This window comes from Pseudophryne corroboree, assembly GCF_028390025.1.
Source record: "Pseudophryne corroboree isolate aPseCor3 chromosome 3 unlocalized genomic scaffold, aPseCor3.hap2 SUPER_3_unloc_9, whole genome shotgun sequence".
NCBI lineage: Eukaryota > Metazoa > Chordata > Amphibia > Anura > Myobatrachidae > Pseudophryne > Pseudophryne corroboree.
In genome coordinates this window covers 1,043,058-1,065,150 of record NW_026967585.1, presented here as the reverse complement: position 1 = coordinate 1,065,150, position 22,093 = coordinate 1,043,058, and the positions used below count along the sequence as shown (strand labels likewise).

The following is a 22,093-nucleotide window of genomic DNA, read 5'->3' as shown; positions in this document are numbered from 1 at the left end:
TATCTCATACATCAGGAGCCATCAGCCCATACTATACTCCTGCTCTCCCCCTCACATCATGTCACTGTGTTACCAGCCCAGATATCTGACCAGTCTCCTCCCCACACTCTCTGGTGTATCATATACTTCAGGAGCCATCAGCCCCTATTATACTCCTGCTCTCCCCCTCACATCATGTCACTGTGTGTTACCAGCCCAGAGATCTGACCAGTCTCCTCCCCACACTCTCTGGTGTATCTCATACATCAGGAGCCATCAGACACTATTATACTCCTGCTCTCCCCCTCACATCATGTCGCTGTGTGTTACCAGCCCAGAGATGTGACCAGTCTCCTCCCACACTCTCTGGTGTATCTCATACATCAGGATACATCAGCCCCTATTATACTCCTGCTCTCCCCTCACATCATGTCACTGTGTGTTACCAGCCCAGAGATCTGACCAGTCTCCTCCCCACACTCTCTGGTGTATCTCATACATCAGGAGCCATCAGCCCCTATTATACTCCTGCTCTCCTCCTCACATCATGTCACTGTGTTACCAGCCCAGAGATCTGACCAGTCTCCTCCCCACACTCTCTGGTGTATCTCATACATCAGGAGCTATCAGCCCATACTATACTCCTGCTTTCCCCCTCACATCATGTCACTGTGTGTCACCAGCAGCCATACTGTGTGCTAGCAGTGCCTCTGCCTATGGTATTACATGCCAGGTATTCCCTGAGAGTGTCACTATTAGCACACGCCGATCTATATATAAACCACTCCTTTTCTCCAGGGTCCACAGTAGTATCCACAGGATATACATTGGGATATGAGGTAACGACAGCATGCATGCAATCGGGTTGAAATGACGCCCTATGTCCTTCACACTCGGTCAAAGGTGAAAGACCACTGTGGAGCTTAGCATGAAACTATATTTCTAACTGGTGCCTAAAGCACAAATCCTAATAAAATGTACATATGTAAAGCAATGAGGTCATACATATACAAAATGGAGTTAGCCGTGGACAAAATGGCATCTAAAAAGTACTTAAAAATATGACCCCCATGGGGGCGTGGCTTAACGACAACTTGTGCAGACGTGCTTTTTCAGAGCTCCCGGCCGGCCGGCATATATGTGTGTGTGTATATATATATATATACTCCCAACGGCGGCACTCCGGACAGGTGAAATAATTTCGAATAAACTGCATTTCTTTGCAATGTTTCAGCTCATTTATTGAGCTTTTTTCAAGCAGGTAACATACATGACGTCAGTACAATGGTTCCGGCCTCCAAATACCTCAAAATCAGTACCTGAGTCCGCCCCAAACACCTGGGATAGCTAAATCATTGTACATACATATAAAAAAATATACAGAAAGAAAAACAAAAAATACAAACTAAACTTTAAAACAACAACACTGACATAGACTATATAGGATATTACTATTTTACTCCAATCTTTTGGTCGTCATTTTTGTGCTCAGGTAGAGGGTATTTAACTGAGATGCACCACAGTTTTGTATGTTACCTGCTTGAAAAAAGCTCAATAAAGGAGCTGAAAAGTTGCAAAGAAATGCAGTTTATTTGAAATTATTTCACCTGTCCGGAGTGCCGCCGTTGGGAGTTTATATGAGACATGCCATTTGACATGTTCTCTGGAGGGCACCCGGTAAAGCTACAAATTTGATCTTGTGGAGTGCCGGATCTTGGGAGATATATATATATATATATATATATATATATATATATGTATTTTTTTTTTTTTTCTGCCCTGGGCACGAGTTGTTGCAGACTCCAGTTCGCCTATATATTTTTTTCAAAACAGCCTGCCCGTATTAGGTGTTTCAGCTCTCGGAGCCGGGAGATGCCTCCTGCATCTCTGCAGGTTGAGGTCTGTACACTCTGTTGACGCCGGGGGCTAGATTTGTGTTGGTGTTTGGTGTTTCCTGTGTCCCTTAACCACGGGAGTCTGGCGTTCCCCCTGCCCTGAGGACCTGCCGCTGCCTTCTCTTACCTGCTGCCTCGGCTACTGGACTGTGGACCCGACTGTCTGCTGCTGCAGTGGTGCGGCGTCGATCCCCGGCGCCAGCGGCCAGAAGTGCTGCACCCGAAGATAGCTGTCTCCTCTCTCCTTCTACGGGTCTCTGTCTACAGCGGCTGCTGCCTCTGAGCCCCGGCCGGCTCCTGAGACGCAGCGTGCAGGCTGGTCCACGCGCCTGTCCTCTGACCGGGCGCACTGTATATATCTGCAGGACGGTGGTGAGTCTCCCCTGAGCGCTCCGCTGTGATCATGCTCTCCCTGTTTATTTCTCCCCACATTGTTCAGCTGATAGGGCGCCCCCCTGTTAGTGTTCCCAGGCACTGTCAGTAACGTGGGGTCAGCTTAGAATTTACAGTGTGCTCTTTACAACCCAAGTCCTCACTCCATGTTTTAGATGGTGGGGCTCCCTCTTGTGGCCAGCTCCTGTCACTATGCCACTACTTGGCTACTGTTTCCACTTACTCCTCCTGTTCACAATTGTTACAGTCAGCAGATTCTTAGTTACCGTATTTGGGGTGTCTGCAATTTACACACGTGGCCAAAGTGTCACTCGTCTATCTTGGATCTGGCGGCTGCCTCCCTGGTATGGGCTGTGTGGCAGCTGAAGACACATCTGTGAAGGGGACCCTTTCCATTGTGCACGCAATGTAACGTCATGATTCTAGATACACCACCCATGTAACATATCGCATGCGCCTTTTTAATAGTTGCCTGTTTTTTCATTCTACTCATCAAGGCGGTGAAGTTTGTTTGGAAATTGTCTGTTGTTACCATGCCTCCTAAGAAAGCCAAAGGGGTGCTTCCCCCTCGTGTGTCTTTTCCTACTCAGCAGATGAAACGTACGTCCTCTTCTCCATCTGGTGCGTCCTCACCTGCAAGTGCGTCATTGAGTAGCTCTAAAAGTCCTCTTTCGGTTAGGGGAGTTGATTGTGATTCGGACGCTCCTCTCACAGTTAAATCACTCTGCCATATTCTCTCGGTCTTTAAAGAGGACCTATCTAAAGATTTAACAGCTGCTTTTCGGGATATTAAGACTGAACTGGTAGTTATTGGGGACTGTACCGATCATTTGGAAAGGAAAATGGAGGAGTTGGTGTCCTCACATAATGACCTCATAACTTCCCATGATCTTCAACAAACTGAGTTCGACGCATTTAAAAACAAGTTTGCGGATTTGGAGGACAGGTCCAGGCGGAACAATATTAAAATTTGTGGTTTACCAGATTCGGTCTCCAATTCTGAATTAGAGGATTATGGGTCTAATTCCGATCTGTTCGCTCGCTAGCTATTTTTCTATTCATATTTATAATGAATTTTCCCAACTGGAATCAAATATCTACCATTGCAATCCACCCACTTGCTTTCCAGGTGAAAGGGGCAGGATCTATTAGAAAGGATGGCTACACCACAGGGTGGACACAATGATAGTCTGAGACACAATATTATAAACCCTTCATTAAAAGTTATGTTTTATTATATACACACATTTACAATTAAGTGTCCCAGAGAGTCGTCTTCTCCTATTGTTTACAAGATTAATATTGTTACAGAAAATGTCACATTTCCATAATGTATTTCTGCTGCGGGGTACACTGGGCTCCACAAGGATAGACATTGGGGTTTAGAGTAGGATCTTGATCCGAAACACCAACAGGCTCAAAAGCTTTGACCTTCTTCCCAAGATGCATAGCGCCGCCTCCTATATCACCCCGCCTCCGTGCACAGGAGCTCAGTTTGTAGTTGGTGCTTGCAGTGCAAGCCTGTAACAGGAAGAGTTGCTCACAGCAGCTCTATAAAAGCTTTTTCTGAGGAAAAAAGAAGACTACAAGGGCTGCAGCAGAGGCACAGATTGTGTTAGATGTCAGTAGACATTGCCTGCTGCAGCTTCATCTCTCCCCCAGCGGCGCTGTACACTCCCGCGCCCTGGTTGCCGGGTACCTACAGCAGGAGGCTCCGGTTTTCTTCCAAGTCAGTCACACAGGGCTGGGGTTCTCCAGGATTGAGTGGCCGCACTTCGGGAGTAGGTAAGTAGGTCCCGCTCGCGGGGCCCGCACTTTATCGCGATCCGGCGCGGCCGGTGGTAGGTGGGCCGCGCGCGCTGGTGGTGGACACTGTGGCATACAGGCTATCCCACTAGATTACCAGGGCATGGATGCAGGTCAGGTTTTTCTCTCTAAACCTTTTTACAAGTAGCCCGCAGTACCAGGTGGTTTTGCCAGCAGAGGGGATAATGCTTAGACCTGGAGCCCCTCCCCCAGCCCCAGGCTGCCATTTACAGTAAATGTTCCCGCCCTGGAGCTGCATATCTCTCTCTCCCTCACTCCCTGTCAGTGTTTGGGCGCCATTTCCCCAGCCTTAGACAGTGTTAAGAAAAAGTGCATTTAGTCAGGGCTATCTGTTACAAGTACCCTGTGATATACATCCAGTTCTTACTGTGCAGTGTTATATCTATTGATTACATAGCTATATATATATATAAGCTAGTCCAGTGCAGTATTATTGCTTGTCATAACTTCTGCATTGTACAAACGGTGACTATCTGTGTGTGCACTGTCCTGCTGTGTGACCTCCATTTCGTGTCTCTCACTCAGCTTGCTATCCCTATATTCTATAATAGGTACGTCAGGTTTATAATTTTGTAATATAGGATATTCACAGGATATACTGTAATTGTATTTTTCTCTGTGATTTTAGTCACCTTATCTCCATATCTCTCCTGAATCCCTGTTTGTGCTGACTACACTGCGCAGGGGTTTGGGTCAGGTATTGTGCTGCTGATATATTGTACTGTGTTACCTTATACTGCACGTTATAACATGTCTGCTTATGAGGGTAACGGTTCTGGGGCTGAACACTCTGGTAGTGGTGCTGAGGCCACAGATACTTTTGAGGAAATTACAGCAGCTGAGGGCTCTGGTTCTGGGGGTCTATAGCAACGGGGGTCCAGAATGACCTGCCGTGGGCTACCGTCTCTACGCTACTGAATACGCTAGTTACTAACCTAACGCTCCCTATGGGACCTCCTATGCCGGTCCAACCGTATATGGTCCCCGCGGCAGATTGTTCACTTAGTTATGAACCAGTCCCTGACTACTAAAAAGTCTAACCCTCGACCTCCTAAGACCAAGGAGTCCTCTAAGCGGGCCATTACTTCCTCACAATCCACTGCTGTCACTGACACCTCGTCTGATGAGGATGGCGTTTACACTGACCCCACAAATTCTGACACTGATAATACTGATGGGGATAGTAGTTCACAAGTGGATGTTCCTGATCTATTGGAGGCTATTACGGATGATCCCAAGCCATCCGTTCCTCCTAAGAAACCAGATAGATTCAAGCGTCAGAAGGTGGTTAAACAAGTTTTACCTCACTCTGATCACCTGGTTGATATACGTCAGGAATCCTGGGAAAAATCCAGGTAAGAAGTTCGTGCCTCACAAGAAGCTGCTTGCTCGCTATTCCCTCGCGCCAGAGCTGTCTAAAAATTGTGAGACACCTCCAGTGGACTCGCATGTGGCACGGATGGTGGTTTCCTCAGCTCTGCCTGTCACTACCGTCACGTCTCTGAAAGAGCCTACGGATAAACGTGTGGAGGGTTGTCTGAAAGCGATTTACACCCTCACGGGTGCTACGCATAGGCCCACTATTGCAGCAACATGGGCTGCAGAAGCTATTGAAGCGTGGGCACAGGAGTTGGAAGCTAAAATCTAGTCTGACCATGCTAGACAATGCTTGTCATATATTATCACAGCTTCTCACTATATTAAAGAGGCGGCTTCTGATGCCAGTATCCTAGCAGCCAAGGCCTCTACTACGTCAGTCCTGGCTCGCCAGATATTGTGGCTGAGATCCTGGTCTGTGGATCTGGATTCTAGAAGAACCCTGGAGGTACTCCCTTTTAAGGGAAATATCCCGTTCGGAGAGGACTTAAATAAGATAGTGGCTGATTTGGCTACTGCCAAAACAGTCTGTCTGCCAAGTACTGCTCCTACTGTGATGAAGGCTAAAAGTACTTCCTTTCGTCCTTCAGGTAAAGCAAAAGGTCAGGCGTACCACAAACAGGCCCGCACTTCCAAACCTGGTAAGCCAAAGCCCAAAAGAGCCTGGGCTGCCCGTCAGCCAGCTTACAAGACCAATAAGCCTGCCGCATGACGGGACGGGCCTCCCCCTGGGGGACCCCAGGGTGGGGGGCCGGCTTCTAGGGTATACCCAGGAATGGTTGAATACCACTTCAGATGCCTGGGAACGGGAAGCCGTCATTCAAGGTTACGCCATAACCTTCAAAAACCGCCCCCTCATCGATTTTGCCTTACAGATGTCCCTTCGGACCAGACAAAGGCAAAGACCATTCGGTGTTACAGACCCTCCTGGACACATGAGTGGTAGTACAGGTGCCTCTTGCTCAGAGGGGCCAGGGGTATTATTCTCCGCTGTTTCTAGTCCCGAAACCGAATGGGTCCTCCTCATTGAGGGCCTTGGAACCTGGGGATTATATGGTCTCCCTGGCCATACAGGATGCTTACCTGCATATCCCTATAGCAGTGTCGCATCAGCAATACCTGAGGTTTGCGGTTGGTAACCTCCATTATCAGTTTGGGCTTTACCTTTTGGTTTAACCATGGCTCTGCGAGTCTTCAACAAGGTTATGGCGGTAATGACGACGGTACTCCGTTGTCAAGGGGTCAGGATCCTACCGTATCTGGACGACTTGTTGATCCTGGCAAATTCCCCAGAAATTCTCCTACGTCACCTAGATCTGACTGTCCGGTTTCTGCAAGCCCACGGGTGGCTCACTAACTGGAAGAAATCCTCCCTGGTCCCTGCTCAGTGCATGGTGCACCTGGGAGCACTATTGGACACTCACAACCAACGGTTGTTCTTGTCTCAGGAGAAAGTCCTGAAGCTTCAGGACAGGATTCGTTGCTTCCTTTCTCGTCCGCAAGTGTCGATGCAGGTGCTGGGCCTCATGGTGTCAGCATTCGACATGGTGAAGTATGCTCAATTCCATTCTCGCCCCCTCCAGAGGCTGATTTGGCCAAGTGGGACGGCCTGCCTCACCGGATCAGGTCTCACATGATCTCATTGACTCCGGAGGTCCATCTGTCGCTGTACTAGTGGCTCCATGACCAACGATTGTGCAGGGGCTGTCCCTTCTGGATATCCGACTGGGTCCTGTTGACGACAGATGCCAGTCTAAGGGGTTGGGGTGCAGTGTTGGAGCAACACTCCCTTCAGGGTAGGTGGACCAAGGAGGAGTCTCTCCTCCCGATCAACATTCTGGAATTGCGGGTGGTCTTCAACTCATTGTACCTGGCCCAGCATTTAATTCAGAACTGTCCTGTTCAAATACAGTCAGACAACGCCACCACGGTGGCTTACATAAATCATCAAGGCGGCACTCGAAGCCGCTTGGCAATGAAGGAAGTCTCACAGATTCTTCAATGGGCAGAACGCCATCTACCGGCCATATCGGCGATATTCATTCCGGGAGTCCTGAATTGGGAAGCGGACTTTCTCAGTCGTCAGGACGTACACACCGGAGAGTGGGTCCTCCATCCAGAAGTGTTTTGACTCCTAGTGGAAAGGTGGGGCCTTCCAGACGTAGATCTGATGGCATCTCGACACAATCACAAGGTTCCGGTCTTCGGAGCAAGGACAAGGGATCCTCAAGCAGCATTCGTGGATGCGCTGGCGGTGCCGTGGAAGTTTTGGCTGCCGGACGTTTTCCCTCCGTTGTCGCTCCTGTCCAGGGTAATTCGGAAGTTCAAGCAGGAAGGAGGATTCTTGCTTCTCATAGCTCTAGCGTGGCCCAGACGGCACTGGTTTTCAGACCTACAGGGCCTCTCGTCAGAGCGTCCAATTCTACTTCCATAACGCCCAGACCTCCTCGTTCAGGGCTCCTGTGTCTACCAGGACCTGGCCCGGCTGTCTTTGACGGCGTGGCTCTTGAGACTCCCGTCTTGAGGGCTAAGGGGTTTTCTGAGGCAGTCATTAAAACTATCTTGCGGGCCCGGAAACCGGCTTCTGCTCGGATTTACCATAGCGTCTGGCATTCTTACTTTGGTGCGCATCTAACAATTATGATGCTTCCAAGTTTAGTACAGCCAAGTTTTTGGCTTTTCTTCAGCAGGGCCTGGATTTAGGCCTGCGTCTGGCCTCCCTCAAGGTTCACATTTCTGCCTTGTCGGTGTGGTTTCAGAGAAAAATTGCGACCTTACCTGATGTGCATACCTTTACTCAGGGCGTGTTGCGTATCCAACCTCCCTATGTCCCGCCTGTGGCTCCTTGGGACTTGCCAGTGGTTTTGGAGGCATTGCAGGAGTCTCCGTTTGAACCTCTTGGTTCAGCTGATCTTAAGTGGCTTTCCCTTAAGGTGGTGTTTCTGCTGGCTATTGCCTCAGCTAGAAGAGTGTCGGATTTGGGTGCCTTGTCTTGTAGTTCCCCATATCTGATATTTCACCGTAACCGGGCGGTTCTTAGGACTCGCCCCGGATATTTACTTACGGTGGTTTCTTCATTCCACCTTAACCAGGAGATTGTGGTTCCGGCACTTGTTTCTCCTGATCTGTCTCCCACAGAGCGGTCTTTGGATGTGGTACGGGCTCTCCATATCTGTGTGAAGAGAACTGCTTCCATTAGGAAATCTGATTCTCTCTTTGTTCTGTTTGGATTTCACAAACGGGACTGGCCTGCTCACAAACAGACTTTGGCCAGATGGATTAGAATGGTGATTGCACATGCTTATGTGAAGGCTGGTCTGTCAGCTTCTGCTCACATTACGGCCCATTCTACTCGGTCCGTTGGACCTTCTTGGGCGGCCCGCCGTTGTGCGACCCTTGAACAATTGTGCAAGGCGGCTACGTGGTCCTTAGTGAACACGTTCATAAGGTTCTTTGCCTTCGATACTGCCGCTTCCCAGAATGCTTCCTTTGGACGTGGGGTTCTTGTGCCCGCTACAGTGCGTCCCCTCCCGTAAGGAACTGCTTTAGGACATCCGTAATGTTTATCCTTGTGGAGCCCAGTGTACCCCGCAGCAGAAAATGAGATTTATGGTAAGAACTTACCGTTGTTAAATCTCTTTCTGCGAGGTACACTGGGTTCCACAAGGCGCCCACCCTGACGCACTTAGCTGCTTTGGGTTGGTGTGGCTATAGCCGCTGACACTTTCTCCTGTCGGGAGACTCTGGTGTTTGTGGCAACTTGCAGTTGTCGTCTCTTTTACTTGCTACTGCATTGGGCTGGTTAATAAAACTGAGCTCCTGTGCACGGAGGCGGGGTTATAGAGGAGGCAGCGCTATGCATCTTGGGTAGAAGGTCAAAGCTTTTGAGCCTGTTGGTGCTTCGGATCAAGATACTACTCTACACCCCAATGTCTATCCTAGTGGAGCCCAGTGTACCTCGCAGAAAGAGATTTAACAACGGTAAGTTCTTACCATAAATCTCGTTTTTATTTCCAGCAGATGGACACACAAGCAGGAATATCACAGAAGGACATCTAATGTTATCCCCGGATTGTGACATAAAAGATAATGACAGTAGACAGGATTCTCCAGGAGCTAACCCCATTACCCCAATTATACATCCAGCTCTATCAGCTGATCCCTGTGATCCTGAGAAATGTTCTCCTGATCACTCTGATATTGGTGCATCTGTTACAGCTCTGACAGTAGATACAGTATTTCCCTGTTCTATAGATGCCAAATGTGTTACACAGAACACAAAGCCTATTACTCATCATCCAGCTAAGGCAGGTGAGAGATCATTTCCATGTTCTGAGTGTGAGAAAAGTTTTACATACAATTCAGAACTTGTTAGACATCTGAGAAGTCACACAGGTGAGAAACCATTTCCATGTTCCGAGTGTGGGAAATGTTTTGCAGGAAAATCATATCTTGTTACACATGAGAGAAGTCACACAGGTGAGAGGTCTTATTCATGCTCTGAGTGTGGAAAATATTTTGCACACAAATCATATCTTGTTATACATCATAGAAGTCATACAGGTGAGAGACCATTTTCTTGTTCTGAGTGTGGAAAATGTTTTGCACGGAAATCACATCTTATTACACATCAGCGAAGTCACACAGGTGAGAAGCCATTTCCATGTTCTGAGTGTGGGAAATGTTTTGCACACAAATCACATCTTGTTATACATCAGATAAGTCACACAGGTGCGAAGCCATTTTCTTGCTCTGAGTGTGGGAAAAGTTTTACCTGGAAATCACAACTTGTTACACATCAGAGAAGTCACACAGGTGAGAAGCCATTTCCATGTTCTGAGTGTGGGAAATGTTTTGCACATAAATCAGATCTTGTTATACATCTGAGAAGTCACACAGGTGCGAAGCCATTTCCATGCTCTAAATGTGGGAAATATTTTACATGGAAATCAGATCTTGTTATACATCACAGAAGTCACACAGGTGAGAAGCAGTTTTCTTGCGCTGAGTGCTGGAAATATTTTACACAGAAATCACAACTTGTTAGACATCAGAGAAGTCACACAGGTGAGAAGCCATTTCCATGTCCTGAGTGTGGGAAATGTTTTTCACAGAAATCACAACTTTTTACACATCAGAGAAGTCACACAGGTGAGAAGCCATTTCCATGTTCTGAGTGTGGGAAATGTTTTACACGAAAATCACAACTTGTTATACATCAGAGAAGTCACAGAGGTGAGAAGCCATTTCCATGTTCCGAGTGTGAGAAATGTTTTGCAAACAAATCAGATCTTGTTAGACATCAGAGAAGTCATACAGGTGAGAAGCCATTTCCATGTTCTGAGTGTGGGAAATGTTTTACACAGAAATCAAATCTTGTTATACATCAGCAAAGACACAGGTGAGAAGCCAAATAAATCAGCTCTAAGTTGCACACAATAGACATTACTCAGGTGAGAAACCATTTTAATCTTCTGGAGTATACTTATCATTGCCATGCATTGTTCTTCAAGGTTCTTATCCTATCTCCTATGCTTTGCAATATACATGTTACCACTGGGTGAAATAATCAGATGTCATGCCCTCATCTACCACTGTTATACTGATGACCTGTCCTTTGCTCCGGGTATTGAGAACCTAATACAGGTTGAGTATCCCATATCCAAATATTTCCCAAATACAGACTTTTTTGAGTGAGACTGATATAGTGAAACCTTTGTTTTCGATGGCTCAATGTACACACACTTTGTTTAATGCATGTTATAAAAAATATTGTCTAAAATTACCTTCAGGCTTTGTGTATAAGGTGTATATGTAACAAAATGCATTTTGTGCTTATATTTAGGTCCCATCACCATGATATCTCATTATGGTATGCAATTATTCTAAAATACGGAAAAATCCGATATCCAAAAAACCTCTGGTCCCAAGCATTTTGGATAAGGGATACTCAACCTGTACCAATCCTAAATGGTTGTCTAGCTGAGCTCCAGGTGTGGGTGATGCCAGTTTGCTGTGACTCAGTCCTGGTGAAACAGGTCCTTATGGTAGCTCACCAACAAAGGGCAGGGCTACAGCTCAGCTTTGTTACCAACCAGACTTACGTTTGGGCATTCAGAGTTACAAAATGCTGATCCTGTGCAGAATCTTGGTGTCCTGGATGGTGGAGTGACACTTAGACATCAGGTATCAGCCACAATCAGATCCTCATCTGAGGAACATAGCCAGACTCCAGCACTTTATTCCCTCAGAAGATCTACCTACAGTCATACATGCACTTGTATTATCACACATAGACTACTGCAATGTCCTCTACCTGGGTCTCCCAGCAAAAGAATTGCACCGCTTACAGCATGTACAGAATGCAGCAGCCAGGCTGTTACCTAACCAACCCGTTCCTGCCACATAACACCCATTCTCTGCTCCCTTCACCGACTGCCTGTAAGATGGTGCCTCTATTACATAATCTTACTGACTCTCCCAGCCCTACATGACCAGGGTCCATGGTACCAGAAACAGCTTCTGCCTCCTTACTGCCTTCGTTACTTCCATCTGCAGATGAAGGTCTGTTACCAGCAATACCAAAAATCCCCAAGCAGTGCTGATATGTCAGGGGGTAGACAGGGTGGTTGGCACTAGTGCTGTAAGGGGGGATGCCGGAGGCACTGTGGCTAATATTGTCCCCAAGCAGCGCTGAGGTGAAAGATGGGGGACACATGGTGGGTCGCAGTAGTGAGGGGAGAAACAGGGTGGGTGGCAGTAGTGGGGGGGATGGCACGTAGCAGTAGTAGGGAGAGACAGGGTGGTGGCAGTAGTGGGGGGAGACAGGGTGGGTGGCAATAGTGGATGGAGACAGGGCGGTGGAAGTAGAGGGGGGAGACAGGTGGGTGGTAGGAGTCAGGGCAGGTGGCAGTAGGGGGAGACAGGGTTGTTGGCAGTAGTGGGGGTAGACAGGTTCGGTAACAGTAGTAGAAGGAGACAGGGCAGGTGGCAGTAATGGGGGAAGATGGGGCGGATGGCAGTAGTGGGAGGAGACAGGGTGGTGGCAGTAGTGGGGGGAGACGGGGTGGGTGGCAGTAGTGAGTGATATGGGGCGGGTGGCAGTAGTGGGGGGAGACAGGGTGGATGGTCACAGTGCAGTACCAGGGGATGCTGGAGGCAGTAAAGAGGTGTATGGGTCCCACACAGAACCAGTTGATAATTAGACTTAATGATTATTCTTCCTTATTTCTAATGAATCCCTTGTATGTGTTACTGTTGTTTGCTGTGTCAGCCTTTATGTGTGTTCTGTGTAATAATCCTGAAAGTAGTGCTGCTACCGATCTCATATCATTTGTAGTAACTTGGAAAAGATGAGATATGAGGTGCACTCTGGAAGCTTATAGGGGGCTAATCAGAGATGATCGCAGATGTGACATCACGCAGCCCCTGGAAAATGGTCCCGGCCCGCCCGCATTCACCCCTCAGGGATGCGACCGCAATGTGTGTGTCTGCGTGGCCGCTGTGCATGTGTATTTTACCACCACCAGCAAACTGTTGCGGGACGCTATTGCAGCTGGGTCTGAATGACCCCCATAGGTTGTTATGCAGAGTAAAGTATTTTGTAAGTTTAAAATATAGAGAAAAATCTGTGTATTAAAGATATGAAATAAAGTCGTGTAAAAACAAAAGATTTCCGTTGAGTCTTTTTATGTGTCTGTGTATTATCTTATTATCAGATAATTGTCTCTATGGTGACAGAAACAATTTCCTGTTAATGTGTCATTGTATTGTTACTTTTGTGTCCACATAATATCAGTGTCACTGTGTATAAATATCCCGTCTGGTGTGTAAAGGTGGGTACACACGCTGCCATTGTGACTGTGCGATTTCCCTTGAACTGTCCGGAGCCCAGAACCACCAATAGTGACTGTATGTACTTGTGATTGTGGCTATGTGTGATTGTGACAGCTCATGTGAATAGTGGGTGACATTACAGGGGGGGGTCTCTCTGTGTAACTAAATAGTGGCAGACATTTTATATCAGTGCGTTTATGTGGAGTGGGGGCAGTGGCCTGGCAGGAAGCTGCAATTATATCATGTGATTTCCTCTGATTTCCATATTCCCTTCTGCTGTGTGTGTGTGTGTGTGTGTGTGTATATATATATATATATATACATATATATATATATTATATAAAATATGATTTTAGTTACCTACCGGTAAATCCTTTTCTCGTAGTCTGTAGAGGATACTGGGGTCCATATTAGTACCATGGGGTATAGACGGGTCCACCAGGAGCCATTGGCACTTTAAGAGTTTAATAGTGTGGGTTGGCTCCTCCCTCTATGCCCCTCCTACCAGACTCAGTCTAGAAACTGTGCCCAAGGAGACGAGAGAAGGAATTACACAGATAGTTGCGAGATTCACACCAGCTCAAACAAACATGAAAATCCAGCCAACATGCTGGAACAACTCAGCAACATCTGAAACAGTAAATAATGGAGAACTTACCTAGGAACCAGGTAACACTGAACTATAAAACAAATGCAGGAAACGAAGCGCTGGGCGGGCGCCCAGCATCCTTTACAGGCTACGAGAAAAGGATTTACCGGTAGGTAACCAAAATCCTATTTTCTCTAACGTCCTAGAGGATGCTGGGGTCCATATTAGTACCATGGGGATGTACCAAAGCTCCCAGTACGGGAGGGAGAGCGCGGAGGCTCCTGCAACACTGCCTGACCAAACTTCAGGTCATCAGAGGCCAAAGTATCGAACTTGTAAAACTTGACAAACGTGTTCGACCCAGACCAAGTAGCTGCTCGGCAGAGTTGTATCGCCAAGACACCCCGGGCAGCCGTCCAGGAAGAACCCACCCTACGAGTAGAGTGGTCCTTTACGGATTTCGGACACGGCAATCCTGCCGTGGAATAAGCATGCTGGATAGTGAACCTGATCCAGCGTGAAATCGACTGCTTAGAATAAGGACATCCCAGTTTCTTTGGATCATAGAGGACAAACAGCGAGTCACTTTTCCTATGACGAGCCATCCTTTTCACATAAATCTTCAAAGACCTCACTACATCCAAAGCCTTTGAATTAGCTGAAGAGTCAGTAGCCACTGGCACCACAATAGGTTGGTTGATGTGGAAAGTCGACACAACCTTAGGCAGGAACTGTGGACGAGTCCTAAGTTCCGCCCTGTCTTCATGGAAGATCAGATAGGGGCTGTTACAAGATAAGGCCCCCAATTCCGACATGCGTCGCGCAGAAGCCAAGGCCAACAAGGTGACCGCCTTCCACTTGAGAAACTTGAGATCAGCCTCCTGTAGAGGCTCAAACCAAGCAGATTGTAGGAACTGCAACTCCACATCCAGATCCAATGGAGCCGAAGGCGCCACAAAGGGAGGCTGAATGTGCAGAACCCCTTTCAGAAAGGTCTGAACCTCAGGAGAACAGCCAACTGTTTTTGGAAGAAGATGGACAAAGCAGAGATCTGGACCTTGATGGAGCCCAGTCTCAGCCCCATATCCACCCCTGCCTGCAGAAAAAGGAGAAAATTACCAAGTTGAAACTCCACCGCCTCTTGGCCTCACACCAAGAAACCTATTTCTTCCAAATGCGATGGTAATGCTTAGACGTTACCCCCTTCCTGGCCTGTATCAGGGTAGGAATGACCTCACTTGGGATACCCTTCTGAGCTAAGATCTGGCGTTCAACCGCCATGCCGTCAAACGAAGCCGCGGTTAGTCTTGATAAGCGAACAGCCCCTGCAGAAGTATATCCTCCCAAAGAGGTAAAGGCCGTGGATCTTCTAGCAGAAGATCCAGCATGTCCGTGTACCAAGCCCTCCTTGGCCAGTCCGGAGCAATGAGGATTGCCAGAACCTTCTTTCTTCTCACAAGTTGAAGATCTCTTGGTATTAGAGGAAGTGGAGGGAACACATACACTGACTTGAACACCCACGGTGACACCAGTGCGTCCACCGCCACTGCCTGTGGGTCTCTTGACCTGGAACAGTACCTCCATAGCTTGTTGAGGCGGGAGGCCATCATGTCTATGTCTATGTGAGGAACCCCCCACCAACTGGTTACTTCCTCGAACACCTTCGGATGGAGGCTTCACTCCCCTGGATGGAGTTCATGTCTGCTCAGTTGTCTACACCCGGAGTGTAGATTGCAGACATTGCCACCACGTGCCTTTCTGCCCAGACGAGGAACTTTGACACCTCTGCCATGGCTGCTCTGCTCTTCGTTCCGTCTTGTCGGTTTATGTAGGCCACTGTGGTCACGTTGTCAGACTGCACCTGAACAGCCTGATCCTGTAGAAGGTGTGCTACTTGGGCATTGTAAACGGTTCTGAGTTCCAGGATGTTTATTGGGAGAAGTGACTCTTGAACCGACCATTGTCCTTGAAAGGTTCCCCCCAGAGCGACCGCTCCCCAACCTTTTAGACTTGCATCTGTGGTCAACAGGATCCAGTCTTGAATTCCGAACCTTCTCCCTTCCAGGTGTGGAAGTGAGTGAAATCCTGGCTTTCAGAGACAGGCGTATCCTCTTGTGCATGTGTAGGTGAGAGCCCGACCACTGGTCCAAGAGGTCCAGTTGAAAAGGTCGAGCATGAAACCTGCTGTACCGCAGAGCCTCGTAGGCGGCAACCATCTTCCCCAGGAGGCGTATGCATTGATGAACCGATACCCGGGTAGGCTGTAGGACATCCCGGATCATTGTTTGAATCACCAATGCTTTCTCTGCCAGGAGAAAAATCCTCTGCACTTCCGTGTCGAGGATCATTCCCAGGAAAGACAGTCGCCTTGTCGGCTCCAGATGAGACTTCGGAAGATTCAGGATCCAACCGTGCTTCCTGAGCAGCTGTGTCGTGAGTGCGATGGACCGCAACAACCTCTCCCTGGATGACGCCTTGATCAGGAGATCGTCCAGATATGAAATTATGTTCACCCCCTGCTCCTCCCAGCGCAGCACCAAGGTACCGCTGAGCCTTCCGCGCTCCTAACCCTCTAGCTGCCCACTTTACACTGTCCCCCTGCTTGCAAGGGGGGACAGTGACTCACTCGCCATCTTCAGCTCCTGAGGGGGTGGCGTCCGGCTGCCGGGGCGAGCATTCCCCTGCGTCGGGGCGTGATCGGACCCCTCTGGAGCTAGTGCCCAGTCAGTGGGAGCAGTGGCTCAAGACCCCGCGGGGTGGACACTGCTCCACCCCCCCTCAGTCCCACACTGCAGGGAGGCTGTCACCAACAGCCTCCCTGTAAAATAAAAAAACTGAAAAGAAATAAACTCTTTCACTAAGAGAACTCTGGAGAGCTCCCCTAGCTGTGACCAGCTCCTCCGGGCACATTTTCTAAACTGAGTCTGGTAGGAGGGGCATAGAAGAAGGAGCCAGCCCACACTATTAAACTCTTAAAGTGCCAATAGCTCCTGGTGGACCCGTCTATACCCCATGGTACTAATATGGACCCCAGCATCCTCTAGGTCGTTAGAGAAATATATATATATATAATTTAAATAAACAATGTTTGTTCAAAGGTTCTTTTTTTTTTTTTTTTTTTTACTTGTAGGTGAATTAGGGTTGTTGTATTTTAAAAAATAGACTTACCTGACCCTTTCCTGGAAATGTACATGTATGAAGGTATGGGAGAAACCTGCTGCAGTTCCTTCTACTTACATTTGGGAGGTACGGTTGTTTTTGGGGAATTAGCAGCAAATAGTAAATAATACATTGGCTCCATAACGTCTCGCTGACACTCTGATTTTTACACAAATATGTTACACAAAATTACATTTGCATTAACAACTATTAATTAAACAAGAAAAACACAACACTTTTTTCCCAAAAAAAACTTTATATATGTAAAAAATATTTTAAAAAATCGCCAATTCTGGTCTGGACTCATTGACTCTATCAGGAGAACAAGAGCCTTTTTAGCAAGGACTATGCCACCAGTAACCAGTAGAGGAACCAGGCGTATCCCACAGAATATCAGTGCTGCCACCATACATTGGGGAGAGACGATAAAGGCCCTCATTCCGAGTTGTTCGGTCGCAAGGCGATTTTAGCAGAGTTAAACACGTTAAGCCGCCGCCTACTGGGAGTGAATCTTAGCTTCTTAAAATTGCGAACGATGTATTCGCAATATTGCGATTACAAACTATTTAGCAGTTTCAGAGTAGCTTCAGACTTACTCGGCATCTGCGATCAGTTCAGTGCTCGTCGGTCCTGGTTTGACGTCACAAACACTCCCAGCGTTCGCCCAGACACTCCCCCGTTTCTCCAGCCACTCCCGCGTTTTTTCCAGAAACGGTAGCGTTTTTATCCACACGCCTATAAAACGCTGTGTTTCCGCCCAGTAACACCCATTTCCTGTCAATCACACTACGATCGCCGGAGCGAAGAAAAAGCCGTGAGTAAAAATACTATCTTCATAGGAAAATTACTTGGCGCAGTCGCAGTGCGAACATTGCGCATGCGTACTAAGCAGAAAAACGCTGCGATGCGAAGAAAATTACCGAGCGAACGACTCGGAATGAGGGCCAAAGTGCAGATTTCTGAACAGTGCTTTTATAAGGAACAAAAGAAGTGCATAGATCACAGTGATCAGAAGTCCGGGACAATGAGGTCAAGAAACCAACGCTGTGGTACTAATGACCTCAATACAGGTCACTTGGAGCAAGAGACTAGGGTAGGGGCAACAACAATTTTTTAAACACAACTAAAAAAAAAACGAATTATAAAAATTAAAAAATAAGGATCGTCCATTACAGAGGACTGTGTACTCAGCATGTCTAGGTACATACTACTGGACGACACACTGGAATTAGAGGAGGGGGTGGGCTGTATGTGTCCTGGCGAAAACAGCATCTGTTGAGGGTTTCCCGGCGCATACTGCATGGGTTGGTGATGTGGGTAGGTGGGGGGGGGGCACATTTGGGAGATACCAGGCAGGTAGTGTTATGTCACACGCCTTGACAAGAGATTTGTCAGTTGTGCATGAGGTAGCATCAAGAACGAGATGCTTGTAGATCTTTTGATCCTCCATCAGTCACATCTCCACCATGATGTAATTGCCAACAGATTGCTCCAAGTCTGGGGGCCTATTAAGAACCTCCTCGGCGAGAGTAAAAAAAACTGTTGTGAGCTAGGCAGGGCAGAAGTGGGTTTCTGGACGACCTCCGCTGTGCCGGGGGTCGTGTCTGTGGGGTTGGGTCATCCACTATCCTGCATTTAAAAAACAAATGTGGGTACAATACAATACTAATGTGTGTACATACCAGATCCAGACTCTCCGATGCCTCCTCTTCCACAAGAGTGGGAGAATCCAGATGACACTGTGACCTTATTCTTGGTTCTTGCTCCAAAGTGAATTTCATGAGGTCATAATACCACAGTGCTGGCTTGTAAACCTCATCCGTCCCAGCTATTAAACACCGTTATGCCCATTACACATTATTACACATCCGTAATGACCATTTCATATTATTACACATCAGTTATGCCCAATACACATTATTATACACCATAATGCCCATTACACATTATTACACACCGTTATGCCCATTACACATTATTACACACCATAATGCCCATTACACATTATTGCATACCGTAATGCCCATTACACATTATTACATACCGTAATGCCCATTACACATTACACACCGTAGTGCCCATCACACATTATTACAAACCGTAATGCCCGTTACACATTATTGCACACCCGTTATGCCCATTACACATTATTACACATCTGTAGTGCCCATTACGCACCGTAATTCCCATTACACATTATTACATACCATAATGCCCATTACACATTATTACACATCCGTAGTGCCCATTACACATTATTACACACTGTAGTGTCCATTACACACCATAATGCCCATCACACATTATTACACATCCGTAGTGCCCATTACCCATTATTACACACCGTAATGCCCATTACACATTATTACACAGCATAATGCCCATCACAATTTATTACACATCTGTAGTGCCCATTACACATTATTACACACCGTAATGCCCATTACACATTATTACATACCATAATGCCCATCACACATTATTACACATCCGTAGTGCCCATTACACACTGTAGTGTCCATTACACATTATTACACACCATAATGCCCATTACAATTTATTACACATCTGTAGTGCCCATTACACATTATTACACACTGTAGTGCCCATTATTATTATTATTATTATTATTATTATTATTATTATAATTATCCTTTATTTATATGGTGCCACAAGGGTTCCGCAGCGCCCAATTACAGAGTACATAAACAAATAATCAAACAGGAAAACCAACTTACAGTTGATTACAGTATAAGACAAGTACAGGCTAAATAAACTTAGTTACATCAGCAGATGACACTGGAATAAGTATCAGGTGGCAGAAGACTGCTGGATTTGGTGCAGCTGAAGATTATTAAAGTAAGAAAGGATAAGCACATGAGGGAAGAGGGCCCTGCTCGTGAGAGCTTACTGTCACAACTGAGGGTTTAGGCTGACTGGAGGAAGCCTCAGTTGTAGGGGCTGAGATGAAATTAAACTTGGGAGGTTTAATCAGACCCCTGGACATGTAAGTGCAGAATGATTACCCGAAGGTGTGACCATGACAACCAAGTTAAAATTCAAAATAAAAGTTTATTAACAGACTCCGTGAAACAAGCAGCATTCAAGGTTTAGTAATTGACAGTGGCAAATAACACAGTTCCTGGAACACGTAACCATAGAAGGTATCTCAGAGCACTGGTAGGTTAGAACAGATGTTAAAGTCCTTTGATGGAAAAACCTTACCAGGCCTGGTTGTAGTAGTGGAGATAGCCAAGGAACATGCCAGTAGTTGTAACAGGTGAATCTGTAACTTGAGTAAGCTGCTGTATCAGCTGGATGGAACCAGCCAGGTGGTAAGACACGGAGTGGATGCTGAGTGGAATCAGCCAGGTGATGAAACACAGAGTGGATGATGTGAGATGCTAGGGAGCGTAGAAACAGAATAGCTGATAGATGATTACCGGTGGTAGTGAATACTGCTGGTAAGATAGGATCCGCTGGATCAGCACCGGTGTTTTGTAGAAGCTGGAATCTGTTGAAAGCTGGCTGCTTGGAAGCAGATAGTAGATAGCTGGAAACTGGACAGCCACGGAGGACTGTAGAGTCAGGCTGCACCGCAGGATGGAAAGCTGGTGCGGGTCTCTTTGTGGATGCTGGAGACAGGAACTGGAACCTGGAGAAACAAGCCACAGGAGAGAGAGACTGGAACAAGGTATGACTTTCAAAGCACTGACATCTATATGGCCCAGACACAGGATACTTATACCTGCTGCTATGCAGGCATTGGCTGGGCAATTATGCAGATTCCAGAGACGGTGGATTGGAGGAATTGGAGCATGAGATCAAATCCAACATGGCTGCGCCCATGCTGGAACCTGGAGGGAAAACTGGTTTAAAATGGAATGTGCAAACATAGTGATAATGGCGGCGCCGGCCGCGGAGGACCGGAGACGCCAGATGACAGCTATATGCTGAGACACTTGGAGGGTAGCAGAGGCCGCGGCAGGCATGATACACTATTCCGAGAACCTGCAGCAATAACACAGGAAGGGTGGCGGAGGCCGCGGAGGACGGGAGACGCCATGTTGGATTCAAACATGGCGCCGCTGTGGTAGAGTCTCAGAATGACAGGAGGGATGAGCAGAGTGTTGACACAGACGAGATCCAGACTTGGAACGCTGGGCCAGTCTCAGAAGACACCTAAACAGCAGGTAATGGCGTCCAGATACCTGGATCATGACAGCAGCCCCCCCTTTAGGAGTGGCCCCAGGACACTTCTTAGGCTTTAAAGGAAACTTTGAGTGGAAATTTCGGACCAAGGCAGGAGCATGGACATCTGAGGCATTGGTCCAAGAACGTTCTTCAGGACCATAGCCCTTCCAGTCAATGAGGTACTGTAACTGACCGTAACGGAAACGTAAGTCCAAAATCTTGGCCACCTCGTACTCGACTCCCCGTTGAGTCTGAACTTTGGGAGTTGGAGGAAGTGCGGAATGAAACCGATTCAGGATCAGCGGTATCAACAAGGAAACATGAAATGTCCTGGGTATTTTCAAGAAGGGTGGTAACTGTAATCTGTAGGCAACAGGATTGATGACTTGTTCAATCTTGAAGGGACCGATGTAGCGAGGTGCAAATTTCATGCTGGGAACTCTCAACCTCAAATTCTTTGTGGACAACCACACACGATCACCCACCTTGAGAGCAGGAACCGCTCTACGCTTCCTATCGGCAAACTTCTTATACCTGAATGAGGCTTTAAGCAGGGCTGCGCGGACGTTCTTCCAGTTATTTGAAAACTGACGCAAGGTGACATCCACTGCTGGAACAGAAGTTGCGGGAAGCGGTTGGAATTCTGGGACTTTAGGGTGGAATCCATAATTGATGAAGAATGGTGTCGAAGAAGATGAGGAATGGTATTGATTGTTGTGGCTGAACCCGGCCCAAGGAAGGAGTTGAACCCAGTCATCTTGAGAGGAAGACACATATATACGGAGGAATGCCTCCAAGTCCTGATTCACCCTCTCGGTTTGACCATTGGTCTGAGGATGGTAAG

At 47.3% G+C, this 22,093-nt stretch overlaps 2 protein-coding genes across 2 annotated transcripts in view; one reads left to right on the top strand and one right to left on the bottom strand.

The window, feature by feature from the left end:
- LOC134984895 (zinc finger protein 260-like) overlaps positions 1–22,093 on the bottom strand; it is a 250,744-nt gene that overhangs the window by 114,917 nt on the left and 113,734 nt on the right. The gene's annotated exons all lie outside the window — the stretch shown is intronic.
- Positions 6,650–22,093, top strand: part of LOC134984893 (zinc finger protein 850-like) — an 89,128-nt gene continuing 73,684 nt past the window's right edge. Inside the window, exons 1-2 of the mRNA XM_063950368.1 lie at positions 6,650–6,682; positions 9,746–10,872. Of these exons, the coding sequence (XP_063806438.1) occupies positions 6,650–6,682; positions 9,746–10,872 (1,160 nt within the window). The remainder of the gene's footprint in view (positions 6,683–9,745; positions 10,873–22,093) is intronic.